Source organism: Neurospora tetrasperma (genome assembly GCF_000213175.1).
Source record: "Neurospora tetrasperma FGSC 2508 unplaced genomic scaffold NEUTE1scaffold_2, whole genome shotgun sequence".
Taxonomy (NCBI): domain Eukaryota; kingdom Fungi; phylum Ascomycota; class Sordariomycetes; order Sordariales; family Sordariaceae; genus Neurospora; species Neurospora tetrasperma.
The window spans coordinates 4457413-4485186 of record NW_009799100.1 but is presented as its reverse complement, the minus strand read 5'-3'; the positions used below and the strand labels follow the sequence as shown (position 1 = coordinate 4485186).

Sequence of the window (27774 nt, the reverse complement as noted above, 5' to 3'; positions counted from 1 at the left end):
GAAGTTTTGCCGATTGACTTCAAGTGCCCTCGGGTAAGACCATAAATAAACAATCCGGAATCCTTCAATAATTCAAATCGCGGCAGTTGCGGTGAAAAATCATCGATAACTTTGTGAAACAGGGCAACGGCAAGGTTTGACTTCACCTAACCCATCTGGGTTGTTAGCGCAGAAACGAAAACGGAATCAAGGGATTTGGACGAAGACATGGGACGGAAGATTATATCAAAATTCACCTCCATGCCTACTAGTAGCCCACAGTGTTCATTAAAATTCTTCCAGTTGATATGTTAACAACACCATAACTTTACTCTCAAGCAGAGGCCTTTGGCGTAGCAACTTCATCAAGCTCCTCTCCTTTCGGGTCGCTAGTCTTCACACCAGCCAACGACTCATCATCTTTATTATCTCCCTCGGTCACATCCACATCCAACAAGCTACTGGCCTTGCTCACACTCGCACTCTCCGTAGTCTCCGCCCTCAAACCCAATCCCTTTTCCTTTGGAAGTTGTTCGGGGTTAGCACCCTTCCAGTCCGCAGGCTTCATCTGGGGTACAGGGCTCCCCTCCCCAGGCTGGGTGATGACCGTAACTCTCTGGACCGTTTCAGGCGCAGCAGTAGTAGCAGAAGTAGTCTCAGTAGCGGCGCCAGCGCCAGTCACAGTCCCAGTCCCAGTCCCAGCAACCTTCCAAACAACTGACAGCCGATCAAGAGCCCTAGTCCCCTTCTTACTTGATCCCTTGATGCCATCCAGTTCATCCCACTCGATTTCGAACACACCGCTATCGTCTGCTTGGCCATCCTGCTCCGGTCCGTTGCCCTCGAAGAAAGCGTTGAACCAGACGTGACCGACGGCAGTAACCATGGTTAGGCCCATGCTGGCCGAGGCGCGGCTTCGTCTTTCGATGTCAATGTTGATATCGCTGTTGGGGACGATGATGGGCTTCTTGGGCTTGAAGATAACGGCCCGGCCGCCTGGCTCCGATTCATCAGCCAGGACCGGCTTTTGTCGCTTCCGAGAGGATTCGGTGCTGGTTTTCGAGTGGATGGGGGTGAGGTTAGAGGTAGATTTGCTGACGCTGTTCTGTTCTGTCGACGGGAGATTCGTAACCTGTGAGGCTTCCGGCATTGCGATGGTCTTTGCTTTTCTGCCATTTGCTGATGAAATGCTCAGCGCGCTCTGCTTCTTCTCCTCGAGCTCCTTCTCTTTATAGTCCTTGCTCTTTCGCACCGAAATCTTCCTCATCAAATTGCTCGCCGTGCTCCCCATCTTATCCACCTTTTCCTTACTCCTACTCCTTCTCGCACTAGACGCATCCGTTGTCGACCGATCTGTTACATCGTCATCAACATCGCTTTTCGCACCATCCAAGCCCGAAACCTCCTTTTTATGCTCCTCCTCCTCTTCTAAGTCGCTTTCTCTACCGGCGCCGTACCCAGCCATATCATAAAACATATCCATCACCCCGCCCCCGCCAGGCGCATCCCCCTTTACTACAATCCTCTCATCCTTCCCAAACGTATGCAACGTCTCGATCCTCTTGCCCTCGTCCGCAAACCCTTCCACCGCAAGCTTGACCCCGTGCCGGAGTCCCCAGACGTGTATCTCGACAATCTCAATCGGTCTGTCCACATAGATCTTCCTCTTGGCCGGCTCGCTACCGGCGTGGGCCCACCTTTCGACGTAACCCACGTATCGAAGCTGGCTGGGAATCGAGACGCCCTTACCAAAGTTGGGACGCATGCGTCGCTCGGTGAACCGCGCCAGGGCGTCGGCGGCGGTCCAGCCGCACTCGGAAATGAGGTAGCTGCAGATGGAGGTGCCGGAGCGGCCTTTGCCGGCTTTGCAGTGGACGACGACCACGCGCTCGCCTTTTTGACGCGGGCGGTCGAGATCGTGTTTGTTTCTGTCCGCTGTGTTTGTATCTCCTTTCTTGTTGTCGTTGTCGTTGTTGTTGTTGTTGTTGTTGTCCTGTTGGTTTCCGTCAATTGCGCCACTGGCAGCCCCCCTTTCGTTTGTCGTTTCCGGCGTCGCCATCTTCGTAGTACCACTGCTGTCCCCAGACGATCCTCCATCCTCCCCATCCAACCAATCGCGCATACTAGCCGTAATCAACGGCACCAGCCTGAACGGCGGCGGGTGGTGATCCGGCCAAGGGTAGTGTCTAATCCGGTTATACACGGCTTCGTCAGGATATCCCGTGCCCTCGGCGCGGAATTCCCAAATGGACCAGCCATCACCGTGTTTCTCGTCGAGGAAAGAGACCAAGCGGTTAAGCGGGTTACGGTAGGCTAGTTGGGGGTAGGTTTGTGAGGGTCCAGATCTGTCGTTTCCGCCGCCCCAGTTAGCCATTCCATCCCTGCAAATACAGAGGCGGAAGAAGGGAGGAGGAGGTAGAGGTAAAGGTAGTACCTACGTTGCGATGATATTCGAGGTAACATAACATAGATCTAGTCCTGTATCCTCGTGTTGTTGGCGCGGACCAGCGACGAGCTGACGCAGCAGGGAAACCATGGTCGGTATCCTTTTTAACCTGAACAACGTCCCAACAGATTGACCTGTCTATAGGTAAAAAAAAAAAAAAAAAGGGAACTTCAATCCGAAGGAGAAAAAAATGACGGCTTAGAGGCTGCTGAGTGACACAGCCGTTGGCGGAAAAGAAGGTATCGTTTGCTCAAGTGGTTCGGTGACGTGTTATGGGATGAGAGTAACAGACTAAGGGAACAGCTCAGTTATGGAGGCGCAGCACATCTGGCGCCAGAAAGGCATTTATTTACACAAACGTTGGAATCTCGAAACCTGGCAAGATCATACACCGTTTCCTAGTCGATCATCCAAGCTATTCGATATAATCCAGATCCGAATGCGTATGGGTCGAAACCTCGTCTACCAGCTGGATGGTGAAGGCTGTGAGGGAGGCCTGAGAACCCGCTTGGTTCAGGCCTACCTATTGTGAAAGCGGAAGCGACGTCATTGCTGGGAGCCCCAGCGACATGATGCTGGCGCTGTTCGACATGGAGGGGCCCGGAGGGGGTCCCTGAGGTGATAGGGGTACAAAAGTGGGGCAGCTACTGGTCGAGGATAAACTTGAACCGACTCGTGGAATGTTGGTATTCGTACACGACCCCTACGACCAGAATAGCTGGCTTGATGACAATATGTTTCTAGGTAATAATCATACGACTAGGATATGAATTAACAGAGAAGCAAACCAGGTATACACGCATTGGTGCATTCAGCAGCTAGGAAATTCAAACACCCTTCTTCAACCACTTCTCTCCGCAACCAGAAAGAGTAACACTGCAACAAACTGTCAATGAAAGCCTAGTGATAAACTGATTTTAAACAATTACTGAGCTTCATTCCGAAGCCATTACGCACTATTACCCCTTTCCGTGGCATGTTGCCTTCCAGCCAACAGGTAGTTCCCGGTACGCGACCCCTCCAGAGTCCTGTTCTTCCCAACCGAAAGGTATGACCGATCCTTCGCTTCTGGGCCAAAGATTTTCGAACTAAAGGAAGCACCGCAGGCTATTAATCTCGGCTGTTGTCTTGCCTAGGTCGCGCTAGCATGCGCATGCGCGAAGCAATCTTGTCATCAATGCCCAAACATCTCGAGCTTCGGCGGTAGCCGAGAACTTAAGAGGTCTTCTTAGGGGCAGCGGCACCGCTGATGTACTTGTTGATATCAGTAGCCTGGTGGAACTGACGGGCAAGGCCCTTGACGGTCTCCCAAGCCTGACGAGCAGCCGGAGGGGTGCCCTGAGCGCCAATGAGGTTGTCGATGCGGGCCTCAAAGGTGCTGAACGAGTTCTGGACGTGGCTGCTCTGAGCAAAGCGGGTGCGAAGGAAGACGGTGTAGATGACGAGCAGGATCCAGGAGCGGCGCTGGAAGATGATGGCAGAGAGGAGGATACGGATCCAGAGGACGAGCTCAATGTTGGCAACGACCGACATGGACGAATCGTAGTACTGCTTAACGAAACTGCCAATCGCGTCGGACATAGGGTGCTGAGTGTACTGGGGCTTGGCGCTGGGCGAAGCTCCGGCGGCAGGGGCCACCTTGGTTGGGGGCATGATAGTCGGGATCAAGTTCGCACGAGTGTAGGTAGCGACATGGAAGACCGAGTAGATGGCGAAGGGAAGCATGGCGATGGGATACTGGGGCATGAAGAGCCAGACAAGGGCCAAAACTGAGCTTCGCGGTTAGCATTCGTTGAAAGGGTCACCGCTTGCAGGAAAAGAGCAGACATACGGAGGTACTGAACGTTCTCGTCGGTGAGGTAGCTGACAAAGTTGGCCGGCTTAGCACCGGTCTTCTGACGAGCGCGCCATGTCTTGTAAACCACGATACCGTATGTGAGGGCAGCGGAGAGGAAGGTGGTGCGGTAGCAGAACTGGGCCATACGACCATAGTAGTTCATGCGCAGCCACGAGAAGGCGTAGCGGGTGACGCAAAGAAGAAGGGTGGCATGTCTGTAGTGATCAATATCTTGTCAGCATACGTTCGAAGCAATCGAAATATATCCTGGCGCGAGAATCGGCTGTTCCGCAACTCAGTTCCCGTGAGATACCGCCTTGCTGCCCCTTCTGAACTTTGCTTCGTCCTGATCGAAAGCGGGCGGCACGAGAGGGAAGCGGGACAGCAAGCCAATCGAGAATCAAGACGTACCCAGCGAACCAAGCGACTAGGAAACCAAGACAGTCAGCCATTTGCGCTCATAATAAATCTTCGAATCGCTACAACAGCGATGGAGGCTCAAACGGAGAGAGAGGGTTGGGTGCACACGTACACTGCAGGGTCTGTGCCAGCTTTTGAATCCTCTGCGCAAGAGGCAGGTCGGCGGGCGGCGGGGGAGCCATTGTGATAGAAATGCTGTACTGGAAGCGGGTTGCTTAAAGTTTGATGTAGTCGGTGTCCGGCGCGGTAATTTTTATATCGCTCGGTCCGGTGGGTGAAGTTGTTTGGAGAGCTGAAGCTGAAATAACTTTGAGAGCAGCCGGCGGGAGAGAGCGTGGCTGAGGTGGTGAGCGGTGCGTATGGTGGAGTTCTCTGGGAAAAAATAGGGCGGTCGTGTGCTTGTGCTCCAGCTCCCGCTTCTTCAATGTCCACGTCGACCCAGGTCGGGGAATTTCTGCCGCAGGTTCGATAGTGTGGCCGGTGCGCCTTGCTAGCTGTTGCCCCTGCAGGACCTGGTATTGCACTAACGTAGCCTGGATATTTTTTGGTGGCACGTTAACCTGAACTCGTCGAGACAGGCGTTCAAGATGATAGCGCAAACAACAACTTCCAGGTTTCGTAGGGCTGGCTGCGACTGCGGTTTGTAGGACTCCTGTTTACCACTAGCTTCAGAAGGGGAAGTTGAGATGGCGTACTTATCACTGTTGACGAGCGGTACGATGGCGGAACACCTGAAAAAGACGACGGATAATGAAGACCGAAATGGACAAAGATGAGCAAAACAAAATCCGGAAAGGTCTTTCCACGATTGATACGCGATTTTATTGTGAAATTTCTACCCAGAGGCTGTTCTACACTAACAATATGGCGTCGGTCTCGGCGGAAGAGCTGGGCTGTGTTCGTTTGTCGTCATCGCGCTTTTACAAGAACCCGCCAGAATCTGGTCAGGATCCGGGCTGGTCCGATTTCACATGCAAGACGTCAACCCCGATGCCCAAATCTGGGCTGGCCTTTCGTCCTGGAGGTTGTTGCGACGGTCATGGGTTGAGATGAACTATACAGATGCTGTATATCCTTCTTATCAATGAAGTCTTCGTACTCTTGCTGTCGTGTCATGGAACATATTCTTTGGACTGATAGATTCCGTTCAGTTGGTTTGCATCTCGCGATGGCACCGCTGGTAGCTCCCCCCTCAAACTTCAGGGCTGTCGGTTGCCGCCTGCGTCATTCTTGCCGTGGTGAGCTGAACTTGGTTTTTAATGGACGGAAGCTTGGGCCAACTGCCCACCCTCACATCCAGCCACGTCATTGCGGTGGCTCAAACCTGCTTGTTGTGGTCTTATTCAACCCTAACCCTTCTCAATCACCTGCTTTCTTTTCAAATGACAGCGACGACATAGTACTATGACTGTAGATATCGACATTCAAGATATGACAGTAGGAGCTGTGGAAGTTGAGCTCAAGCGGTCCTGATGAGACCTTTTACTGAGAAACTCGCGCAGAAACTTTTATATCTTACCTCCAGTTTCCCCGAAGGTTACCCAATAGGACCAACTAGGAGCTCCCAACCGCCGACATCCCCATTTCAAATCAGGGCAGCGACGATATCATTTATCCGTATAATTAGATGAGTCCGTTCTTCGGCAACGGCCAACTCGGATCCCTACTGTCGTCTCTTCTTCCCGGCTGCAGCTGCTGCTGCTTCTGTAGCCATTGTTGTTGGTCCCCCATGCTCTGACCCTGCGATCTCACACTCCCCGTACTCGCCGCTCTCCGCCTCGAAGTCGTCGTCGATGGTCCACGCGCATGCTTGCCGCGTGCAGAAGCAGATGCGTTACTGGCCATTCTCTCATCAATGCTATTATTCCTCGCACTAGTCGCCGATGCAGTCCTCGAATGGCCGAGTGGATGTCCACCACCACTCGTACCGCTCATCACCGACGTGTTGGTAGGCACGGTTTCCAGGGGCCGAGCCAATATGTCTCCGTAGACGCTTTTGCTGCACTCAGGAGCGTACCGTATTGAGATGTTCCTCCTAATGTCTTGTGTTGTTGGGGGAGTGGGTAGGGGAATGGTTGGCGGCGGGCCAGGCGATGGGAGGAGGATGTCGCTAGAGGTACTATATTTTCTGCCAACGGCCTGTCCCATCTTTCCCTGGGAGATATCGGCCGATGGTTCGAACTGGGGTGTCCAGGGTGTTGGTGACGGGAGATAGGCTTGCGAGGGCCGTCGGACGGGAGGTGGTTGTGGCCCCTGGGTTGGAGAAGGTGTGTGTGCTTCTTGGATGGTCTCCAAGTGGATAGGTCCTGGTGGCCCCGTCGGACTAAATGGGTCCCCACTCTTGGTCGGGCTGGCCTGGTCGTTGACGATATAGCTGACAATGGCACGGTCAAGCGCGTCGCTTACGTTCTGGTCTTCTTCTTTTTGTTTTTGCTTCCTCTTCCGGTATCTCACGAAGAGGTAGAAGCCGGCGAGAGAAAGCACAGAGGAGCCAATGATGGCGACGACAACTGCTATAGCAGCACGGTTGACCGATGACGCGGCTCCCTGCACAGCTTTGATGTCGGGGTTGTTGAGAGCCTGCGGATTGTTTGGAGCCTGGCAAAGGTTAACGAGACGGCAACAAGTTTCAATGTCAGGGAGCACTCACTATTGTCGAATTTGGATCTGCCGTGATGGTCGGCCCTATGAGGTCTGTTGTAACCGAGACAACGGTTGCTGTGACCGTGACCGTTCCTTGGCCCAGCTTTTCACTCATACTGCTAACGGTGCTCGCGGCCGAACGTTCTGCAGCTATCACAGCATTGGATGCCGATTCCTCGGTCGACGCTATTGCGATTGAGGCTGAGGCTTGAACAGATGCTAAGGCGCTGGAAGCCGACGAGGTGAGATGATCGATCGACTCCTGAAGCCCGATGATGGATGTTGCCAGGAGGCTTGAGAAGTATATCGCGTTCGAGTTGGCTTCTTGGAGGGCACCGCTGAGGGAGCTTATTGTTGCGAGTAGGGAATTATTACGCCGGCAGGGTCCTACAGCCGTAGGTGTCGTTGTCGGGAAGGGTGAATGGGTTGCCTCTGCTGCCACTGCAACACTGATCGCCGAGGTCACGGTCGCGAACACGGGCTGTGAGCCAAGATCTTCATGGCCGCTGACCGGATGCCTTGCAACAACGGGTGGATGATGGTGTGGCCATGACGAGAAAGGATTCTGCCCAGTCTCGGCAGACTCTGCACTTGCCACATAGTCAAGGGTGGTCAATGCTGCCGAGCAGCAGACAATAAATCCAAAAATTAGGCCGTATATGAGATGATCCCGATTTTTCATGGTTCATCTTGACAGACAGAGGGAGAAGGACAGAGAACTCATTGTTCTGTTGTCTTGCAGTTGAAACAGAGCAACTAGAGATGAACACTGGGAGGAAGAACGGTGGGATGGCCATACGGGGCAAGAACCCAACGCCAGAAGATTATCCCGAGTCAGACCATGATGACTTACACGCCAGAAGAACGGGATGGGATGTCATGGTCCTGTAGGCGCAAACGTTGAGGGTCAAGCAGCTAGAAGAGCACGGATCCGGATGACTGAGGGCCATCCGGGTTTCTGATTCGGCAAAAGGTTTTGATCTAGAAACAAGGTGGAAACGACTAGACCAGGTCAGCCTGGAAGATGCGATACAAGGATCTCTTGACCACTGTCACTCGGCAGCTGGGGGTCCGTTGCGGACTTGCCTCCCCTCCTCAAGGATTTGCCCAAGATCTTACACAGAAGTGAGTTCTGAATCCCCGAGTCAAAGCTGACGAGGTACCTATATTCCAGGTTCTTCACGAACAAGATCGCACCAGCAGCTTACGCGGAAGTAGGCGTAGGAAACGTAAAGATCCTCCGTCGGCGCCACCTTAACTCGATCTTTTGAAGGATCAACCTGTATCAGTATGCCGAAATGACTCGAGAATTGGATGGCATGACTTGACTCGAAACAGCCGACTTCGATGATGGTGGCAATATCCCATACGATCTTCAACGCTTGAGCCTACGTTTTTCAGGAGGATGGACCGCAGATTAAGGATTGTCGTTATACGGATCGGAATACAGCGTCTAATCCAACCCAACAAGTGCAGGTAGTATACCTCACAGGTCGGTTGAGGTGCAAATAAGGTTGAATGTTCCAAGATTGCCGCCAAGGATTCTCCATTGTGAAAGCGCCCGTGACATCTGTCTGGAACTTTCCTAGCAGCTGCGGGCAGCTGCCCTGCCTGCCTAAAGCGCAAGAGGGTCCAGACCGTTCCATACGGTACAGCTCACTGTAGAATGTCCGCGGTCTGGAACGTTGCCCGCTGAAGAAATGGGACCTGACAGTGGAAGGATTGACACTTGTCACCAGCTTGATAGGCGCTGATAGCGGCTCAAGAAACCATTCGAAGAGACGGAAACTGGAAGAAGAAAGATACCTATCGACATATCGAGAGGAAATATTCTTCACTCAATTCATTTCGCGTCCTCTTTGCTCTTCCGATCCCCCCCAAGTGCTCCCCTCCCTCCTAGATCAACATCCCAATAGACCGCCGCCAGAAAATGACCACTATCGGATCCCTCCAGCGGCTGTCTGCCACGTCCCTGTCCAAGCTGATCCTGGCCGAACAGGCCTCGACGGCAGCAGCGGCGGCCGGCACGGAGAACAGTCGCTCCACTTTGGCCATCATTGACGTGCGGGATGACGGTGCGTAGCTAGTTCCCGCTCCCGGTCTTGTCCTCCGCAATGAACCTCCTCCACCTTGTCTCCGCAGCATCATCATCTACACCTGTCCTACTCCATACCAAGATACACCCACCTTACTCGCACAATCCAAAAAAAAGGACATGGAGTATATCATCATGCGTCATCCCCCCGTACTAACAACCATTTACAGACTACATAGGCGGCCACATCAAGGGTTCCCAAAACGTTCCCTCGCACAAGCTCGACGCCATGCTTCCTACCCTTGTCCGCCAGCTCCAAGACAAGGAGACGGTCGTCTTCCACTGCGCGCTCTCGCAGCAGCGCGGACCCAGCGCTGCCTTGCGCTACATTCGCGAGAGGGATCGTCTGATGCCGAAGGAGGTGGAGACTAAGCTTGCTGCTACTGTTGAGGAGGCTGTTGGGGCTGATGGTGAGGGAGAGGTGAAGAAGAAGCAGAGGGAGGAGGAGGAGAAAAAGAAGCCCGTCGACCAAAAGGTGTTTGTGCTGGATCGTGGGTTTGTAGGGTGGCAGGAGGCTTTTGGGTTGGATGAGAGGTTGACGGAGGGGTATAGCAAGGAGTTGTGGAGGGATGGGTACTGGATGTGAGCGTGATCCATGAGATGGCTGACACTTATAAATATTGAGCGAGCAAGCTTGGGAGTTGGGAGTACGAGAGGAAGGGAGAGAAGGTTTACTGGTTAGCGAAGCGGGAGTTAATTGGGTTCATAGACTTGTTGTCAACAGGAGTGAACTTTACTGAACATTCCTCTACCTGATGAAAAATCACGGATGAGGTCTTTGCTGACAGGCCACAACATATTTTTTGACTCTGCGCAGACAACAACAATAGTAGCACATAGACTGTGATACACGTGTAAGGGAAGACCTTTGCCATTGACCCCAACGTTTATTTTGGCTGAATTTTCAAATTTGACTCTTCTGCAGTAGTCAATATAACACCCTCCCTAATCCCAATATGCCCACTACGTTTTTTCAGGAAACTCCACAGCCCCTCTCCAGACCTCCAACCAGTCAGTCTACCTCAGTACCGCAACTCAACAAAGCCTTTATCCCAGTACGTTGTGGGGAACCAAAGGAACGGTTCATGTTTATGTTACCCCCAAAAGTAGCGAAGCAACACTCCAAAATGCACGACACTTTTGTTTTACCAGTAGGTATCATGAGTGCAACGAAAAGGTACCACGCATTGGGGCCAGCCATCCATTTTGGGAAAGGAACAGTGCAAAAGATCAAGCTGAGGTCTTGGGTAGCATTGTAGGTGCAGTCGAACGGTACGTTGTGGTGGTAGGTAGTATCCCCAAGATTCGTTTGCCCACTTTTCTTGTTCTTTGGGCTTTCTGGGATCGTATCAGTACAGATATGTGGGATGTGGAATGTGGGATGTAGTGTAGGTGACTTTGTACGAGTAAATGCCAAACAATCATGCAACGGAGGGATCTTTGGTTGACGCTACTGTGCATGTATCAATAGGGTCTATTGGCCCCTGGCAAACACCTATACTCGGATCTAAGCGCATACGGTTGAGTTGGCCTTCAACTACTGATGGACGAATGCCGAATCGGGTATATATAGACTTCTTCGAAAGGGGTTCTGGAAGGTTATGGTTTCTTGGTAGCTTAACCAGACCAGCCTCCTCCACGGATACGCGATCTACCATAACAGTGAGCTCAAGAGCATGAGTGAAACGTTACGGCCTCGGTTACATCACTTGCTCATCTCGTTATCAGATTCCCTTATAACGAGCTTCAGCTGATCTCACGTACAGTAAGTAGTGACTTTAACATTATTTGGTGTCAAAGCAAAACGAACAGCTGAAGAGACCGTTTGCGTACAGCATGTGCTTTGATGATTTTAACTCCGATGTAACATTGGCAACTTTGAGATGCTCATTGACGAGTCCAAGGTACAAAGGTCTTTGGGACCCTTCACACATAATTTTTGCATGAAAGGCACATCCTTTCCCAATATGATCAAACCAATGTTCACAGTAGGATGAAGAAACTTCGAATACGCCACGAAATCGGTCACTGGAATGACGAAAGACATCAACGGTTGGGTGGAAAGTAGCAGACAGGCCACCACCATTGGACAATAATGCGAGAGTGGTAATGGAAATTTGGAAATAGGACAATACAACAATATTACCGAATCTGCACTTATACCCATCCCTTCCATCCCTGATTGTGATGAAAACTTATGTGGTTCTCTGATACATATAAGTAGTCTGACAACTTTTCTAATATGCGGTTGAGCCTAACAAATTGTCAGACTCTTGTCGACGTTTTCGTGCATGCAACTCTGTCGTGTTTTAGTAGGTTACCACAAGAATGAAAGCACGCAAAAGCAAGAGGGAACTATGTATGATTTTTTTCCAGTAGCAATAATCGCAAATGAAGAGTGAAAAGGCAAGGGTAAAAGGGAGTATCTTGAAAATGATGCTTGAGTCCTGTCTTTTTTGCTTGCTGCATAATAGCCTGAAGATGGGAAAAGCGAAGATGTAACTCTCAAAGCATCGGTGTTGCCGAAGGACACTGTGGATACTTTAACTTTTCAGTCGTTGGTCACTTCACTTGCGTGCTATGTATATATGGACACGAGTGACGGCAGCTAATGAGACGGATGCCATCTTGCGTGGATAGCGCCGGCACACATGCCAATTGTTCTGGAGTGCCTTGCTCTATACTGTTCAGATCTGGTCGGAATGCCCTCAGTCGAGATCTGTGGCAGGTAGCTATGCAATCTCTCTAGTCTCAGTTTGCTGGTGCATCAAAAAAAAAAGGGCCGAGGCTGTCATCAACGCGATGATGTGCATAAACGCATCTTGGCTGGCTGCCAGCAAGCCACTCATTGGACAGCCGAAGCGAGAACGGTCGTGCCAGCGAACCGTCACCTCGGAACGCGAGAAAAGAGCGACTCTCAGCTCACGATTTTCCCCCGTGGGTTAACATTGGAATGTAGGTACCAGCACTGACAGGGTAAGCTGATATACCATGATGGTACATGCAGTGCTACCCCTTGCCGTATCGTGGCCAGTCTTGATATTGACAAAAGTACCTTGGTCTCATTGAACTGGTTTCAACAGTCACAATAGGTGCCGCAAAGACTTGGCGGGCTAACTGAACCACAAAAGGGCCAGTTCAGAGAAATCATGAAGTGTGCTTGACTGGCTTGGAAGCAAGCGAAGCGCTGGGTGGAGTAAAGCTCAAGATACTAAAGCTCTTTCGGTTTAGTATTGAGGATGGAAAGGGAGTCGTGAGTGCGTACCATCGAGATCGAGACGCCAGCTCCCGCAGGGCCCGGTTCGACCAGGATAAGCTGGTGGAGCAAGGCCATGTCAAAGACGACAGAAAAATGAAATGGATTCCTTTTCTTCCATAGTTTGCGGGGTACTCGGGATAATGGTGGAATGTTTTGGATCAAAAAAAAAAAAAAAAAAAGAAAAAAAAAAAAAAGAAAAAGAAACGTCAAGGTGTCATTTGCGCAGGATGTTGGCAAGATGGCGAGCCATGATGATTTTGAGAAGGGAAACATCGTCAAGAACTATGCATACTAGCCAGTGACCCATCAATCCCAGCCATGTATTGCGACGACAAAACAATGGGGAAACGTCTGGCATGGAGAGGATTGATGGCCAAAGGAGAATACCATGGACGGATATCAGTCACGGTGTGCAAGGGAAAGGGAAGCGTAGGAACATGATCCATCCACACCATGACAAATTGTGGGATCAAGGATCCATAGCTCGAAGATCTCTTTCGGGTATCGAGTCCCTGGTGATTTCCAAAGAGAGTTAGCGAGGGGAAGGTACGAGATATTTGGTGTAGTTGGTAAAAGCCGGAGTGTGAACGCTCCTAGCAATGATGGCCGGCGGCGAGATCGATCGCAGATCAGGGCAATGGCGACAGGGGAGATGAATTGGCTGTCCGAGATTGAAAATGGAGGGAAGCCACTTGGAGGTACGTAACTGAAGTGGAAAAGTTGAGATTGGGTGGGTAACTTGAAGCTGTTGGACGGGGGAAGGCGCGGAAGGGTTGGATGTACTAGAGGTAGTTACCTAGGTAGTTTGAAATATGAAGTTTGGCAGGTGCTTCAATTCACTGCAGTTTGGCTTTGACGACTCAGCTTATCGCAGATCCGTATAGCGCACGGTGCCCCCCACTTGCCGCCTTCGGTTGTTACCGAATGCTCTAGTGTAGTGTACCCTGGACCCGACTTCGGTCGATGACAGCGGTTCTGTTTTCCTACTAAAGACGGGAACATCTTGATAGTGGATTATTGCCGACTTGTTAGTGCTGAGAAGAGCATTTGTCGGCACAGAGACGCATCGTCAAAACATGCCTCAGGTTGACAAATACCGACGTGTGTAAGACGCGCCCATGTTGACAGTGCCTGGAAGGAACCGCGAAGGAAGCATAGCCCTACAGGAAACCGACCAATCAGAGGCCATTTCTCGCTCCTGATTGGGCAATTTGGGGGACAGCACACGACGGAGCCAGTCTCTATTTGTCAAGGTCTCTCTTCGGCTTGTCTTTCCCCTTCCAGGTTTCTCTTCCTTTGCTTTATTTGGGTGCTGAACTCGGCGAAACTCAACAACAGCTTCACCCATCAGCATTTGGGAAATCTTTGCAATTTCAAACGCCTTCAACGTCGTGATGATGTGACGGGACATAGGGCCTACGCATCTGTTTGCCTTTCCAGGCCACGTGCAGGCCTCAAGGATGCCCTGTCCACCTCAGCTGCCTGCAAAGTGGAATCCCACTTGGTCTGCATCAGTATGTACTCTGCAAGACTCCTGCCTTCAAAGCACTACAATGTAACCGCCACTGCATACAAACAATCAATGTTGGCACCTGGACTGCATGGAAACAAGCTGTCGAAGCTGGTCCCGCATAGAACACCAATCTGATACTACCTAGAGGTACCTTCACCTATAAGCTTACTCTCGGCGTTGAAACATGCATCATGAATGACCAGGCGGTGGAGAGTAGTATGATTCGGCAAGTATGAGCAACACTTGAACAGCCCCAGTTCACCGTCCCTCAGCGCGTCGTACTGTCCAAAGTTGGGTACAGATTCAACCTCTCCACAGTCTGTCGAAGATCAAGATTTAAGCGTGATGCCGTGCAACGCACGAACTTGGCGATGAAGCTTGGTCCGGGCGAGTCAAAGAGGAGCCTAGAGTTGCCGTTCTTGCCTTTCCCCGATGTGCCCCATTGAGCTTTCTTCCTCTCCTTGTCCACTCAGGTCGAACACTGCCCGTCCATCCACTTTCAATGCCACCACTTCTGCAACCCCCATTTTGCAACCCCCATCACCACCCTTGTCGCCGGTCCTCTCTGAGGCTCATTAGGATTCCCTCTCACCTACCGAGGCTGCAACTAAACCCTTTTGACTCTGGCGTGACCGGTGTCGCCGATCCTCGCCGAGAGAAAATGCCAGCATGGCTTCGGTCTAGGGTCCTCCCGTATACTATACCACAATCAGATGCTCCATACGAGTTCCATAGTCCAGGTATCTGCATCTACGTGCTGCTCTATACCCAGACCTACACTACCTCTAACGCAATGCGAATGCCACCCTAGTCGGTGTTTGACGTCGCATCGGACTCTCTGCTATCAACCCAGTCAATGTTTATCACGTCCTAGCTGATCACCCCCGTGAGAATGAGGATGCGGGGGCTTAAGTCTTACACAGTATCAACCCCGTCCATCAAGACTCAAGTAAAGCACCGTGACATCCCTCACTGTGATATACACGCGGGGGCTGGATCAGAATATATATCAACCAGAGAACCGCCCTCATCACTGATGATCTCTTCGTCGACATTCAAGGCACTTTCCGCAATCTACACCCTACTCTGACCTACTTCACATTACTTGTGCCGGCTATCAAAGTCTTCTTCTCAGCAAAAAGCACAACATGGAACAATCAACCGACAAGATGACAACAGAGACAACCTCCACCGTCGAAAAGACACCGTCCCCGAAGCCGGCGGTAAACGACAGGAGAAAGCTCCAAAACCGCATTGCCCAGCGCAGGTTTCGGCGTACGTACTTGCCTCGTTGATCAAGACTACCAGGCGAAGCATGAAAGCTAACAAATCTTTACAGAAAAGAAGGCAATGGAGGCTAGGGCTGCCAGCTTACAAGCAGAGGGCATCTGGCACGAGTACTTCAACCTCCATCCACAATATGCCGGCAACTACGAAGTACCATACCTGGGACCATCTGTGCCCACCAGTCCGACCGATGTTCCACAGCAAGGATGGCAACCAACTATCGAATATCAGATCGGTGCGTGGGACAGCCAGCTCTTCGGCAGCGATAATTTTTGCCCGAGCAACCCCCCAGCCGATATCGTCGCTCCCATGTCTCCTCCCAACAGCTCAGCTTCATCATCTGTATCACCTGACGGTTCGGTCTATGGTGGGGAGGCACCCAACAAGACAACCTACTTTCCACTCCGGGATCAAGAGGGCTATCCATTTTCCATGCAACCAAATCAACTTTTCTGCGACGGCATGTTCTCTGGCGCTCCTTTGGACATCAACGGCTCGATTTCCAGCACTTCACATCACGGTCTTTCTAACGACGCCCCCCTTGGAGAAAACACAGACACTCAGCTCCAAGATCAGGTGGCGACAAAATGGAATGTGCATAAGCCAGCCCAGTCCACCAGCTCATGCACCTGGACCTCCAGTGATGGCGAACCATGGGAGCCGTTACTACACACAGCAGCCAAGAATGGCAACTGTGGCATCATCCTCATGCTGCTTGATCATAATGTCGACGTCAACGAGCGCAACAGCAACGGCATGACAGCGCTTCATGTAGCCATTGAGAATTCTCAGGAGGATGTCATCATGCTACTGCTTCAGAGAGGTGTCGACGTTAACGTGGAGGACAACAGTCACCGGACTGCCCTCTCCATGGCCGTCAGCAACAATAGCGAGTCTGGTGTTCGGTTATGTCTGATGCATGGAGCCGATCTGAAGCTGGCCAAGGCTTCTTCCTTTGGCGATAGCCTAGGAAACCATGGTGGTGGAGTTACGGTGGATGTATGATGCGAAATCAAAGGAAGAATGGGCACTGAAACACCATAAACAAAACCAATTTTTGATACAAGATTCAATCGAAACATGTTTCCTCATATGTCTACAGTTTGTCGAAACGTGCCGCGGGGGTGCAGTTAACATGTAACGAGCCTCACTCGGCTGTGGCGTTTTAAGGTCCTGACTGGTGTTCCTTTTCACTAGGTCAGACACCGGCTGAGAGCATTCCAAATCCTGCGCGGTCCCTTTGCGAGATGCTCTACCTATTGCAATCACGTGTGCCTAATATGTGTAACACGGATGTAGCACGGCACACACACAGAGAGAGAAGACTGTATGTACGAGTATCAGGGAACTCCTTCCAAGTTATGCTCCGAACGCATAAACTAGTATCAATGCAAAGGATGACCTGCTCATATACTCCCCTGACTGATACCGAAGGAGGCACAAACTCGCTCGACGTCCTCGAGTCCCGATGGAAACAGTGAAGGGAAATGACAACCCCAAATCTTCGCGCCCACCATCCCCACGCATCCCGGAGTGATACCAAAAAGACCTCACATCATGAAACTCGAGATAGCGCAAGACGCCAATACCACCTGAAGGGTTACATTGCCGCGCCGGTGCCGCCCAGTTTACACGGCAGCTCCCCTCCCTCCCTCCTCCTCCCACTTTTCCCGCCCTGTGTCTCGATGCTACCTTACGGCATCCTGTTTCGAACCTTCTCTCGGGCTTCTTTTTCCATTTCGTACTAATCATTTTCCCCGAGTCCACTTCAATGGCGCCCGAGACTTTTGTAAATGTCTTGCTCGCTACTAGGCGGCTACTGTTTGGCCTGTGTTCCACCTCACGATGCCACCTCGCGGGTGACAGGGACCTCTGATCAGGATTGGAGTGGTACGGATGCATCGCTGACTGATTGAAGTGGATACCGAATACACGCTCAGAGACACTCCTTCTGTCCGACTCCGCGGAGAAGAGGTTGGAAAGGTAAATTAGGTGGCCGTTAGATGTTGAAAGAGGACATTGTGATGATGGTGAACAGTCTTTGCAAATCCAACAGGAAGCAGTGGTATCAAAGAGCTGACGAGAAGGATGAGTGATTGTAGCAGTCATCAATGACCCAATAAGCAAGACACAATCGTGCTCTGAATGGTGTCCAGCATAATGCGAGAGGTCGGACAACGCTTGGAGGCATGTGAGATCTCGCACTTGATAAGTATTTACAAATACTTGTTTACCAACCGCAGTCTACCGATTACCTGTACAGTACTCGAAGGATCGTAAGTCCAGACACATCCTTCTTCTCCGTCACGAACACCCAATTTAGCGACACATCCTATCAAAACCCCACAGCCCCAATTGCCAAAACATCGCCAAGCAAATAGATCAAAAGGCACACAACATACTGCAGCAAATACGACTGAGCTAACGTTCGGAATTGACGAGGGCCAATACCTATGTAAGTTTGAGACCAGGCCCGTCGGTGTTAACAGAATATCCAGTCGGGGAAATTACCCAAAATGTCTGAGGAGGAAAGTGAAACATAGGTAGAGATACTCGGGGTACACTGCTTGTACATCAACCACATCTACACTGTCTCCGCCAGCGCCGTTAAACTTTGATTATCATATGCGTGATAGAGGTATTATTGATAGGCGCCAGCTCACGTCAGACTCGCTGCCGAACAAAAGGAAGATACAGGATACCTAGACATGGTAATTAGAACATTACTATTGGCGTGATCCCTTTCTGCAGAGATACAAGCATACCTACCTAGGGTACTGTAACTAACAGGAGGCTTTGTCGATCATTCCCGAGAGCGTGGGGGACCACATGTCGAAGCAAGTACCGTGCACTGCAGTTCAAGGACACCTACCTCTACCGGGAATTAAAGTCCTTTGCCAACCACTCATGCAATTTGCATGGACTGGATGGCATTTTTATCAAATTCTCGTGAGTGCGTCGAGCTGAGCCTCACTTTGACTTAAGCGCAGCTGCGGGCTCTCAAGGTCAGTCACAGTTTTCTTGCAAAGGTACCTCTACCGACCCTACCGAATTTCCACAGCAAGTGCGAACCTTCCCTACACTACGTACTGCACCGCATCACTAGAGGTAGTAGAGGTAGTAGAGATAGTAGAGATAGTAGATTATGGTGTCTCTTTCCTCAACAGCCCTTATCAATGATCAATGTAGCGAGTGGTCTTCACTAGTACCGTAGGTATGAAGCAACAATCTTTCCTTCCTGCCCTCCTCATACCGAACTGACTTAACATGATTGTTTCAGTCTCAGCTGTCACCGTCAGGTACATCTGTTAGTAGCCCAAACCTTGATTATCATGATGGTGAGATTGATCGCTCTACTACTCCTTTCAACAGCGAAAGTTTCTGACGACCTAAAAACGTGTAATTCCGATACACTGAACTGAATGACCCTTTCTACGGTATCACTTAGCCATCATGTCAACGAAAGAAACGAGTGCAATGCTAGGCGGTACATAGATGGATACACTAGTAGGTGAAAGGAAAGGAAGTCTTGCGTCTTCAAAAACTAACAGTCTCGAAATCAAAAAGCCACTCAACCAGTCGAACAACAAAAGTATACCGAAACCAGAATACCTCCAGAAAACACTGCGTTATAAGCAAACTGAACTAACAAAAAGCCAGACATCCCAAGCGGGTTACAAAAGGAAACAGAGTACCTACCTAACACCACCAAGATCAAACAAACCGCCTACCCTCTTTCTCTACACTCTTCAACTCGACGACCCAGAGCTCAGCGACTCCGTCACTCAAGCACAACTAGCCCTCTTGAAATCCACCCTCAACTCAGGCGGACTCTGCTCAATATCCCACTTGGTCCCCACCTCCCTCCTCCACTCCTCCTTGTCCCACTCATACACCTCTCTCCCGACCTTGTCCAGCCCTTCCGAGTCGCTCCTCCACATCTTTTGCTCATTCCTCAACCACAGCCTCAGCATATGTCTCTTGTTGTGTTCCCCTTCATCCACGAAGCTGCTTCTAGCATGCAACATGGCAAAGTTGTTAAAGATCTGCATGTCCCCCTTTTGCAGCTGGATCTCGAGCGCGTGTTCCTTGGCCAAGAAATACACCATGTCGAGCGCCTCGGCTTGGACCTCGCTCATGGCCGGGACCAGGGGGTGGTGAGGCGAAAAGTGCGCGCCCGTGAGCGGGCGGCGGGAGAACTGGAAGCCTGGGCCATGATGTTCCTTTCTTCTTCCATCGACACTGCTGCTGGAAGAAGAGGAAGAAAAGTTATAGAGAAGCGGCCGCGTGTGATACTGGTTCTTGTAAAACTCGTCAAACGGCCAGTCGTCCTGAGCCAAAATATGGATCACGTCCGGCCGCAGACGCGCAATCTCGTTGTAGATGGTGGCTGATGAGGCTAGAAATGATTCACCGCCATACTTGGCCACGCCCAGAGCGTAAAGCGACAGGACGTCGCAGAGGTCGGTGTGGAAGGGCTGGGCGCGGTTGACGTAGGGCGAGTTGGGCATGCTGCCGTGTTGGGCGACGTCGCTTTCTTTGCGGACGGCTTGGATGTGGAGGATCATGCGCCCATCAAAGTCCTGCATCCCGCGGGTTTCGGCAATGTAGCTGGTGACGCCGAGGTAGAGCAGAATGTTGTCCGTGCTTGAGTACTTGTCTGAGTTGAGACCGCGGAGGACGACGAAGCCGCGGCCGTTATGGATGATGTCGGAGACTTCTTCGAGCTTGGGGCCAAGGTCGGGAAGGGGGAAGTTGTTCTTGGAAACATCGTCAGGGCCAAGGTCGAGAGCTATAGAAACAAGAAGTGTTAGCTGGAAGTTCGGATGCATCACTTATAAGATAGATGGCGATGTGATGATATCTTACTCTTGAAATACTCCAGTGCGCTCTCAATCTCCAGAATGTCCTCTTGGCTGAGCTTGACCACGTAGTCATCCTCCGACTTGAAGTCAGACCCGGACCAGACACGTTCAGACGTGATCTTTGCAGGCCATCCAGCAGGAAGGGTGGTGGGACGGTTGAGGTTCTGCGCTGCCAGGCGTTGTACACGTTCCTTGAAAACTTTGTAAGACGGAATCCAGTCAATGTCTGGACGAATGATCGGGTTGGTGTCCTTCTGTGGAAGTGCCAGATTGCAGGCGCGAGTGGACTGAAGGGGGCAGGTCATTGTGTTTGAGTAACTGAGTGTATCGAAGAGTTGGGTAGTCTCTGTGTCTCAGAATATGTAAAATAGAAGTTCTGATGTTCTTCAACTGTTAAGTTGAAAGCCGGTGAAACTGTGATGATGATGCTGTGTGCTGTATTTCATCTCGACAAACTCGTGTATAACCTCGCCCTTATATATTCAGACTCCTCAAGGCTTAAACCACCTTCAAGGCTCATCTCAAGGTTCACTTTGCTACCTAGAAGTTCTCAAAGCCGAATTTTCCGCAGAGCCTCAAGCTCGGTGCGTAAAGAAATCTCGATCATGTCGTCATCAGAGCCTCAAGTCCTCTCCCCGGACACCGAAAACCACATAGCCGCATCGAAGCAACCTGAAGTGAGTCAACAAGGTCCTCAGCTCAGTGTGAAGAGCTGAGGTTCCTAAATCGCTAGGCTCAAAGAGCCGCATCGATAAGAAATTGAACAAAGATGATTGGCGACTTGGGCTTCAAACACCGAGAACTGAGTCTGAGCCTCACTTGCTCTCCACCTGGTTCTATGAGGTAGTCATAGGGCAGACCAATGATCTGCTTCGAGCAGAGCCTCAAACAACCAAGGGTTCGTCTTGAGCCGAACAACCGCATGCAGATAAGCACGGTTCTTCGCACGAGTCCTACGTCGTGCAAATAGGGCTGACGGAACGGTGAACAGAGAGAGTCGCACTTGGGATACGAAACGTAGATAGCCCCTTGCGTGAAACAAGAATAATTGACTGATTAACGGGTATCTGATTGAGCCAACCACGGGATATCATACCATGGCTCGTCTTGGAAAAAAAAGTTGAGACCTTTGACATTATACCTTGGCTATACTCCTACTAAGCATCCAAGCGTCTTTGCTACACCTATGATCTTGAGTCCTTGGCAATTCCTGGATAGAAATATCCAAATGGGACTCTAGCCGATGTCTGTTCGGAGTATTGTAATCCCCATCACAGCCTTGCAACGGTCCTTTATTTAATCTTGGCGAGCGGTAGCGGACTGGTTTACCTAATCTTTTATTTGGTCTCATCTGTCTTGCCTCAGGCGAGCATGGGTCTTGAATAAGTGACTTGTGGTTTGTTTCACCCTTACCTCAGGCTGCCACCCCGACTCATAGGCTGCCATGCCAGCTGACTTTTGACCGCAGTCACCGAAATGAACGACACTAGTACGCATTGGAGTGGGGGTATCATATTTATAATGCTTTCATCACGATCTACACCATACTTCAAGAAATGAGTTACTTTTTAAGCCGCCATACGTGGGGATACTGGGTGTTGTCTGTCCAGTTTCTGGTACTGGTGCTGAGAACAGAGTCCCCGTTGTATGCCACCATGACAGGAAAGCGCTGTCCTACCCCCACCCGAGAGTTTCGGTCACCCAGTCACTCGTACGGGTCCTTTACATCGACAGGGGACGTGTCCCAGTCTTCGATGAATAGCTGATGATACCAATGCCCGTCAGTCTCGTATTCATGTTTGGAGGGGAGATTGCGAAGATCATGTTCTGTAGCGGAAAAGGTCAGTGATCACTGTATCTCATATTGCTCAATGTATTAGACATTTCAAACGTACCTCTCTTCTTGAATTCCTTTTGTATTCTCTGCATGAATTCAACTTCTTTGGGCCCAAGCTTGGCCATCGAAGAGACCTGGGAGGCTTTCCAGTCAAGGCCCAACGGTACAGATCCATTACACGCGTAGTGGAAACGCGAGAGGATGATCTTTGCAGTGTGGAAAGCCTGCTCAAGGAACTTGGTGTTAGAGTATTTGGTCTGCCTCAATGTCAGTATACAGTCATGTGTACTGGTACTGATCATCTGTTACCTACCGGCATTGTGTGGGTCTCGGCATGTCGGACAGAATGTGCCGCCAACCGTTCGATGTGGGTGAGCATGATGAACGAGGCAAGAAAGGTTTCGAACCAAGTCTCAGGCTTTGCTGGAGAGATATTCCTCTCAAACAGGCGGATGAGCTTGCCTCGGAGATTATTCAAAACAAACTGAATTATGACCTGGTCCAGTTGAGTGTCCATCATTGGAGGAATTGGGATTTTGCCATGGAATTTGGTTCCAGGCAGATTCACGCGGGAAACACCGAGTTCATTGTTCTCCAGTAATTCCCACGGGTCTTCAATCATCCTACAAATGACCCAGAGATCAAGGGCCGTATCAACAAGTGAACACTGGTCCGGTTAGCAAGACTGGAAAAGTGTATTCGGGGAAGAAAATTTACCTTTTTAGTTTTGGCGTATTCGATGGCCATGGATACAATATCCCAAGTGAGACCACCATTATCCTTGAGCATGTGCAGGTAGTCTTGTTTGGACGAGTAGAAATACTCCATTATGTGATCATGAACCTTTTCGTATTTGGTCAGACAAAAATGGGGCATCGGTATATTGTGCTTTTGTCCCGTCCTTCTGTCCGTTGGCGTGTAAGACAGTTTGTCTCCCGGCAATGGCTCGAATTGGGAGGCGTACACCACCAAATGATGTTTGCCAATGTTCTGTGTGAGCTCCAGCCTAATGACGCCAACATCAGGTTTCGAGAAGTCTGTAAGCCTGAAAACCGTTTCTCGCTTAATGAAAAGTGGTTCATTGACCGCTGGGCCTGCAAAAGATTGCTTATTGTTAGCAAACATTTCAACTTGGATCGGCTTTGATCGAGGATTTGGACATGCCTGCACGAAAGAACAGCATATCCGCTAATGCCGACGTGAAGCAGGGCATTCGCAGAACGCCCTTGTAGGTCTTTTTTGTCGCACATTCATGACAGCTTTCAAAGGGGCCTTTCTCGTGAAGGTCACACTACGTTGAGATTAGTACGTACGAATCAAAACGGTGATGAGGTTGTAACTTTACCTTTCTCTTCTTCTCCTTACACCAATAACAAACCCCATTCTTTCTAGCCAACGCACTGGTTCTCTTCTGCTCTTCGGTTCGTCGAACCTTTTTGACGATTTTCTCCCCAGGGTGCAAAACGATATGGAGGCCTTTGAATGTCCCTTCTTGGTCTCTCATGACATCTTTCCTAACAATCTTGGCTGAACCGTCTTTATCATCATCGTCATGAGTAAGCCGCTTTTTGGAGGTCCTATCACCTATGTCGCTTCCGGCAGTATACTGAACGAACTGGAAAGTCGCTGACTGGCTCTTGGGTATGCTCTTCGGCAAGCTGGGTTCAGGGGTGGGCGGTCCAGAGTTGCCAGTCGACTCAGGAGTAGTGGCACTTGTTGACAAAGACGGGGTTTGTGGGTCGTCTCTCAACTGTGGCGTACGTGATGTTGAGTACGGTATCAGGCTTCCACATCCATCAAGAGGAGACTGGACCCCCACAGAGTGGTCGAACCCAATTGACTCACGATCCACATCATGCCCGTCATACCCGTCGCAAGGCTGTGTCACCCAGTTGTAGAGATCCTGTTGAGAACCGAGCCACTGATTCCCTGCATCTCTCAACTCATCAACGTACCCCTGGATGAGATGGCTTCCATTTTCTTGGTCCGGCCAGCCACTATGTCCTGAGGCTCCAACAGGTTGCCATGGCTGGGACGATGATACAACATCTGCCAAGGCCGGTGCATTGTTTATGCTTGATGACAAGTGGTTAAGGTTCAGATGAAAGGCGCCGTATGAATGCTGGTCCTGTCCAGGATTTGCACTGTTCAAGTTTGCTATGGGTTGCTTCGCCACGAAATTCCAGCTCTGAACTCTGTGATGATCCTCGGAAGTAGGCCATCGATAGCCTGGAGGCGCTGAATAGAAGCCGTCGTCTTCCCCGCTTCCGGAAGGCCCTCGAGGCAGGCTAGAGTAGGCATCAACGCCAATCATCTGGGGTGGATGAATGATTCCGCATGGTGATGATGCCAGTCCTGCATTGGGAGATGCATGACAGTCGAGAGCCTGATCAGGTACGATGTCATGAGGCTCCGGATAAGCTTGGCTCGAGGGGTTGGGGAGTCTCGGTGCTGATGCCAGAGCAGGGAGTGGGATTGGAATCGAGAGAGCTGCCTGATGAGTCGGCCTCGGCCCAAGAATACGAGAAGAGGAAGGGTAAGCGGCGTCGGGTGAATGGTTGAAATCGATCCCTTCCCAATTCAAGTCTGACCAGAGACCAGGAGGAATGGGAAAAGAGACGGAAAAGAGGTCTGGGTTTGAGTCGTCATAAGGCTCTGCTGACCCCACGAGGGAGTTTTCGAAGAAGGACGAATGGGGAAAGGGACCCAAATGGTCGGCGGGGGTTTGAAATGCCATCTTGTCCAACTTTGGGCAGGTGGCTGTTCCAGCTACATAGCGGTTATTGAATTAGCGTGGATAATATGGGACAAGGCTGCGGAACCTCAAGGAGGTAAACCGATGAGGAGGTTGGACTGCAATCGCCGAGTCAAAATGGTTGCAAGGGTGTGCATCGTGGAACACCCAACTGACATACCTGGACACTTCACTTCTTTATGATTCCCCCGGGGTCTTCGGTCCCAGCTTGTTATGTAGGCAAACGACAAGTTGGAGAGCCGATGCTTGAGTGTTGGAGGCTTAATGTGTTACCTAGGACTCCTTCCCGGACACTCTTCAAGATTCGACGTGAATGCCCGGTTTCCCAAGAGGCACAAAGCGAGGGCGCCACGCGGAAAGTTGTGGCTCGTCTCGTCATTCCCCCCAGCCAGGCTTCTCGCCCGTCATCGCGGTACCTATGATAGGTATTCGGCACATCCACATCATATTAGGAAATTCCTGCTCGCCGCAGTTCCTTTCTGGGTATAGTCTCATGCAAGATCCGCCTTACGGTCTCAATGGAACTGGGCGGTTCGAGGTGGTGTTGTCGTTCTCAGGTTGGAGGGGTTGAGCTGCCCGGATTGGTTTGTTGAAATGTTACAGTGCATGTCACATACCCTGGGCTGAACTGCAGAAGTTTCATGAAGGTGGGTGGCAGCCGTCAGCGGTTGGTAGTGGCTGCTTCTTTGACAACTTCCTGCTGAGGCGTTATCCACTTAACAGAAAAATGTGGCTTTGACTCCGGATTATGGCCATGAGAAAGGATATTTCTTGTACAGCTCCACAATCACCCAATCACATCACCGAATTCCATCTCATCTTCCCGTCGTTTTCTCAACCTTCGATTCCTTACACAGTAGGTCATTGTTGGCGGCTGAGGCTGAACTCATCACCAAGGTACTATGGCATATTGGTCAGCCATGTTGTCGTCGGATGTCGAGGTTTTCAACACTAAAATACGTCCACCTTCTTTGACACGCATTTCCGTCTGTAACTACCAACAACCGTTGCCTCGGCCTGTTCACCAAGTCACCGAAACGCTTCAATCTGGAATCCAAGGGAATTTTGATACGGCAATGTCCACGACTACATGCGTTTGCCGTTCGTTGGACAAGTTACACCGCCCAAACGATCCAGTCGAGGCTGTCCCGCATACTTGCATAAGAAAAGGTGCGACGGCAAGCGAGTCTCAACAAAGCTCAACAGAATAGGCGGAATGCCTGGCTGATCTGTTCGTCACAATCATCGGTCAGGCTATCAGCCAAAAAATGTCAGCCAGTGGGAGGTAATAAGGCTCGCTCACTGTCCCTCTTTCCCCACGTTGGACTTTTGGGTCGGATATGGTAGTAGTTGCTCAGTGGGAGCCTCAACTATTCTTCAAACGATCACTACTCAAAAGAACTGTCATGATCAGGCTTGGACTACCGTCAGACGTTGATGCCATCACCAATGTCATCATCAAGACAATGCCCCTCGACCCGCAATGGGACTACCGTTTCCCTCTGCGGAAAGAATTTCCCGAGGACCACTACAAGTACACGCGCATGTTATTCGAATACTTCTTAGACCCTTCGTTTGATGACTGGACAGTCATGGTGATTGAAGATGTTGACCCCGCCGGCAGCGAGAAGCTCAAGATCGCCTCCATTAGCGTATGGGATGTCTCGTATCTGAACAAACGCAAAGATGGACCACACTATGTCCCCCAGGACCGCAAGTATTTATCCAAGCCCACCTAAACCGTCAGCTTTGCACTAACCGCTTTGGAAATAGCTAATCGTGAGGTTGACAAGCGAGGAGGCAGCACACGTAGAGATGCCAACCAGCAACACTTCAACGCCTTCCACAATGGTCAGGCTAAGGCCTATAAGAAGTACTTTGGGGACATTGGGCCGGAGCAGCTTCATCTTCAGATCCTGGCAACCTTACCAGACTTCCAGAGACGCGGCCACGCGACTACGCTTTGCAGATGGGGTATGGACGTCATTCGCAGAGAGTCGTTGAAGGATATCTCGGTCATGGCGAGCCCTATGGGATATCACCTGTACACACGGCTGGGGTTCGATCACCTTGCTACCGTCATCATTCAGGTCCTCGGAGAAGATGAGAAACTTACTCTTCAAGCGATGAAGTATGCCTCTATCGTGGATGGGAAATTGGCAAATCTGTAGCTGCTCATACGGCTATAGCCGCTAAAGTGTAAAGCGAGGGCTTAAGCCGTCTTACTAGAGACAAGCTGCAAGGCTGGTGTTGATTTCACACAAAGTATGGTAGCGATGACTTATCTCTGTTTTTTTCTCACTTTCCCAGCCAACACGCTGTGAAATCTCAAATTGATACCGCAAACCTTGACTACAGTGAACCCGCTTTGACTGTGATAAAATTAAAGTCACTACTCAAGGAAACGAAACAGACGGCTGAGTGAAAACCCAACACAAAAGAACTCATATTGGAATTGCTGATCAAGTGGAATATCGACATGACTTTCTTATTGAGGTCAGAAAGAAGCGGCTACCTGGAATGACAATTCAAACAAGGGAGGGAACTCATAGAAACGGACCTTTCCCGTGGCAGGAAGGAAGTAAGTGTCCAGGTACGATGTTCTAACTATAGATCGCGACTTCTTTGTCTAACTGTTTCGTTTCAACCAGGGGGAGGGCGTTATATTGATGCTTTCTTCGTTAAGATCCGGAGACTTTCACTTCACCATCTGTTCTTCATCGTCCATTTCCTCTCTTCACCTCAAATCGTCAACGGATTCACCTGGCTTCAACGCTTCCTATATAAAGCCACTTCACAATCTCGAATAGCGCATTATCGACTACGATCAAACCTACA

The 27774-nt window shown here is 50.6% G+C and overlaps 8 protein-coding genes across 8 annotated transcripts; 3 read left to right on the top strand and 5 right to left on the bottom strand.

Annotated features, from left to right (window-relative positions):
* Nucleotides 1-222: 222 nt before the first annotated feature.
* NEUTE1DRAFT_61384 (uncharacterized protein) lies at nt 223-2568 on the bottom strand (the record flags this gene model as incomplete). The annotated part of the gene is made up of 5 exons (XM_009851626.1): nt 223-595; nt 662-1012; nt 1232-1929; nt 2053-2324; nt 2418-2568. The coding sequence occupies 5 exons, from the start codon at nt 2513-2515 to the stop codon at nt 314-316; spliced, it is 1701 nt and encodes a 566-aa protein (XP_009849928.1).
* A 577-nt stretch (nt 2569-3145) lies between these two features.
* Nucleotides 3146-5206, bottom strand: NEUTE1DRAFT_116621 (uncharacterized protein; the record flags this gene model as incomplete). Its single annotated transcript, XM_009851625.1, has 4 exons — nt 3146-4194; nt 4257-4477; nt 4674-4689; nt 4795-5206. 4 exons carry the CDS (start codon nt 4862-4864, stop codon nt 3641-3643), a joined length of 861 nt encoding a protein of 286 aa, XP_009849927.1.
* A 1099-nt stretch (nt 5207-6305) lies between these two features.
* On the bottom strand, nt 6306-8007 carry NEUTE1DRAFT_136761 (uncharacterized protein; the record flags this gene model as incomplete). Its single annotated transcript, XM_009851624.1, has 2 exons — nt 6306-7280; nt 7333-8007. 2 exons carry the CDS (start codon nt 8005-8007, stop codon nt 6306-6308), a joined length of 1650 nt encoding a protein of 549 aa, XP_009849926.1.
* A 1127-nt stretch (nt 8008-9134) lies between these two features.
* NEUTE1DRAFT_129022 (uncharacterized protein) lies at nt 9135-10159 on the top strand (the record flags this gene model as incomplete). Its single annotated transcript, XM_009851623.1, has 2 exons — nt 9135-9400; nt 9591-10159. The coding sequence occupies 2 exons, from the start codon at nt 9256-9258 to the stop codon at nt 10004-10006; spliced, it is 561 nt and encodes a 186-aa protein (XP_009849925.1).
* A 5202-nt stretch (nt 10160-15361) lies between these two features.
* NEUTE1DRAFT_136759 (uncharacterized protein) lies at nt 15362-16484 on the top strand (the record flags this gene model as incomplete). The annotated part of the gene is made up of 2 exons (XM_009851622.1): nt 15362-15467; nt 15532-16484. The coding sequence occupies 2 exons, from the start codon at nt 15362-15364 to the stop codon at nt 16482-16484; spliced, it is 1059 nt and encodes a 352-aa protein (XP_009849924.1).
* Nucleotides 16485-19264: 2780 nt separating this feature from the next.
* NEUTE1DRAFT_99874 (uncharacterized protein) lies at nt 19265-20649 on the bottom strand (the record flags this gene model as incomplete). The annotated part of the gene is made up of 2 exons (XM_009851621.1): nt 19265-20271; nt 20349-20649. 2 exons carry the CDS (start codon nt 20647-20649, stop codon nt 19265-19267), a joined length of 1308 nt encoding a protein of 435 aa, XP_009849923.1.
* Nucleotides 20650-21856: 1207 nt separating this feature from the next.
* Nucleotides 21857-24495, bottom strand: NEUTE1DRAFT_121467 (uncharacterized protein; the record flags this gene model as incomplete). Its single annotated transcript, XM_009851620.1, has 5 exons — nt 21857-22171; nt 22240-22438; nt 22899-23003; nt 23148-23345; nt 23560-24495. 5 exons carry the CDS (start codon nt 24493-24495, stop codon nt 22050-22052), a joined length of 1560 nt encoding a protein of 519 aa, XP_009849922.1.
* A 1461-nt stretch (nt 24496-25956) lies between these two features.
* NEUTE1DRAFT_129019 (uncharacterized protein) lies at nt 25957-27236 on the top strand (the record flags this gene model as incomplete). The annotated part of the gene is made up of 4 exons (XM_009851619.1): nt 25957-26221; nt 26351-26588; nt 26623-26653; nt 26710-27236. The coding sequence occupies 4 exons, from the start codon at nt 26205-26207 to the stop codon at nt 27105-27107; spliced, it is 684 nt and encodes a 227-aa protein (XP_009849921.1).
* Nucleotides 27237-27774: the final 538 nt, after the last annotated feature.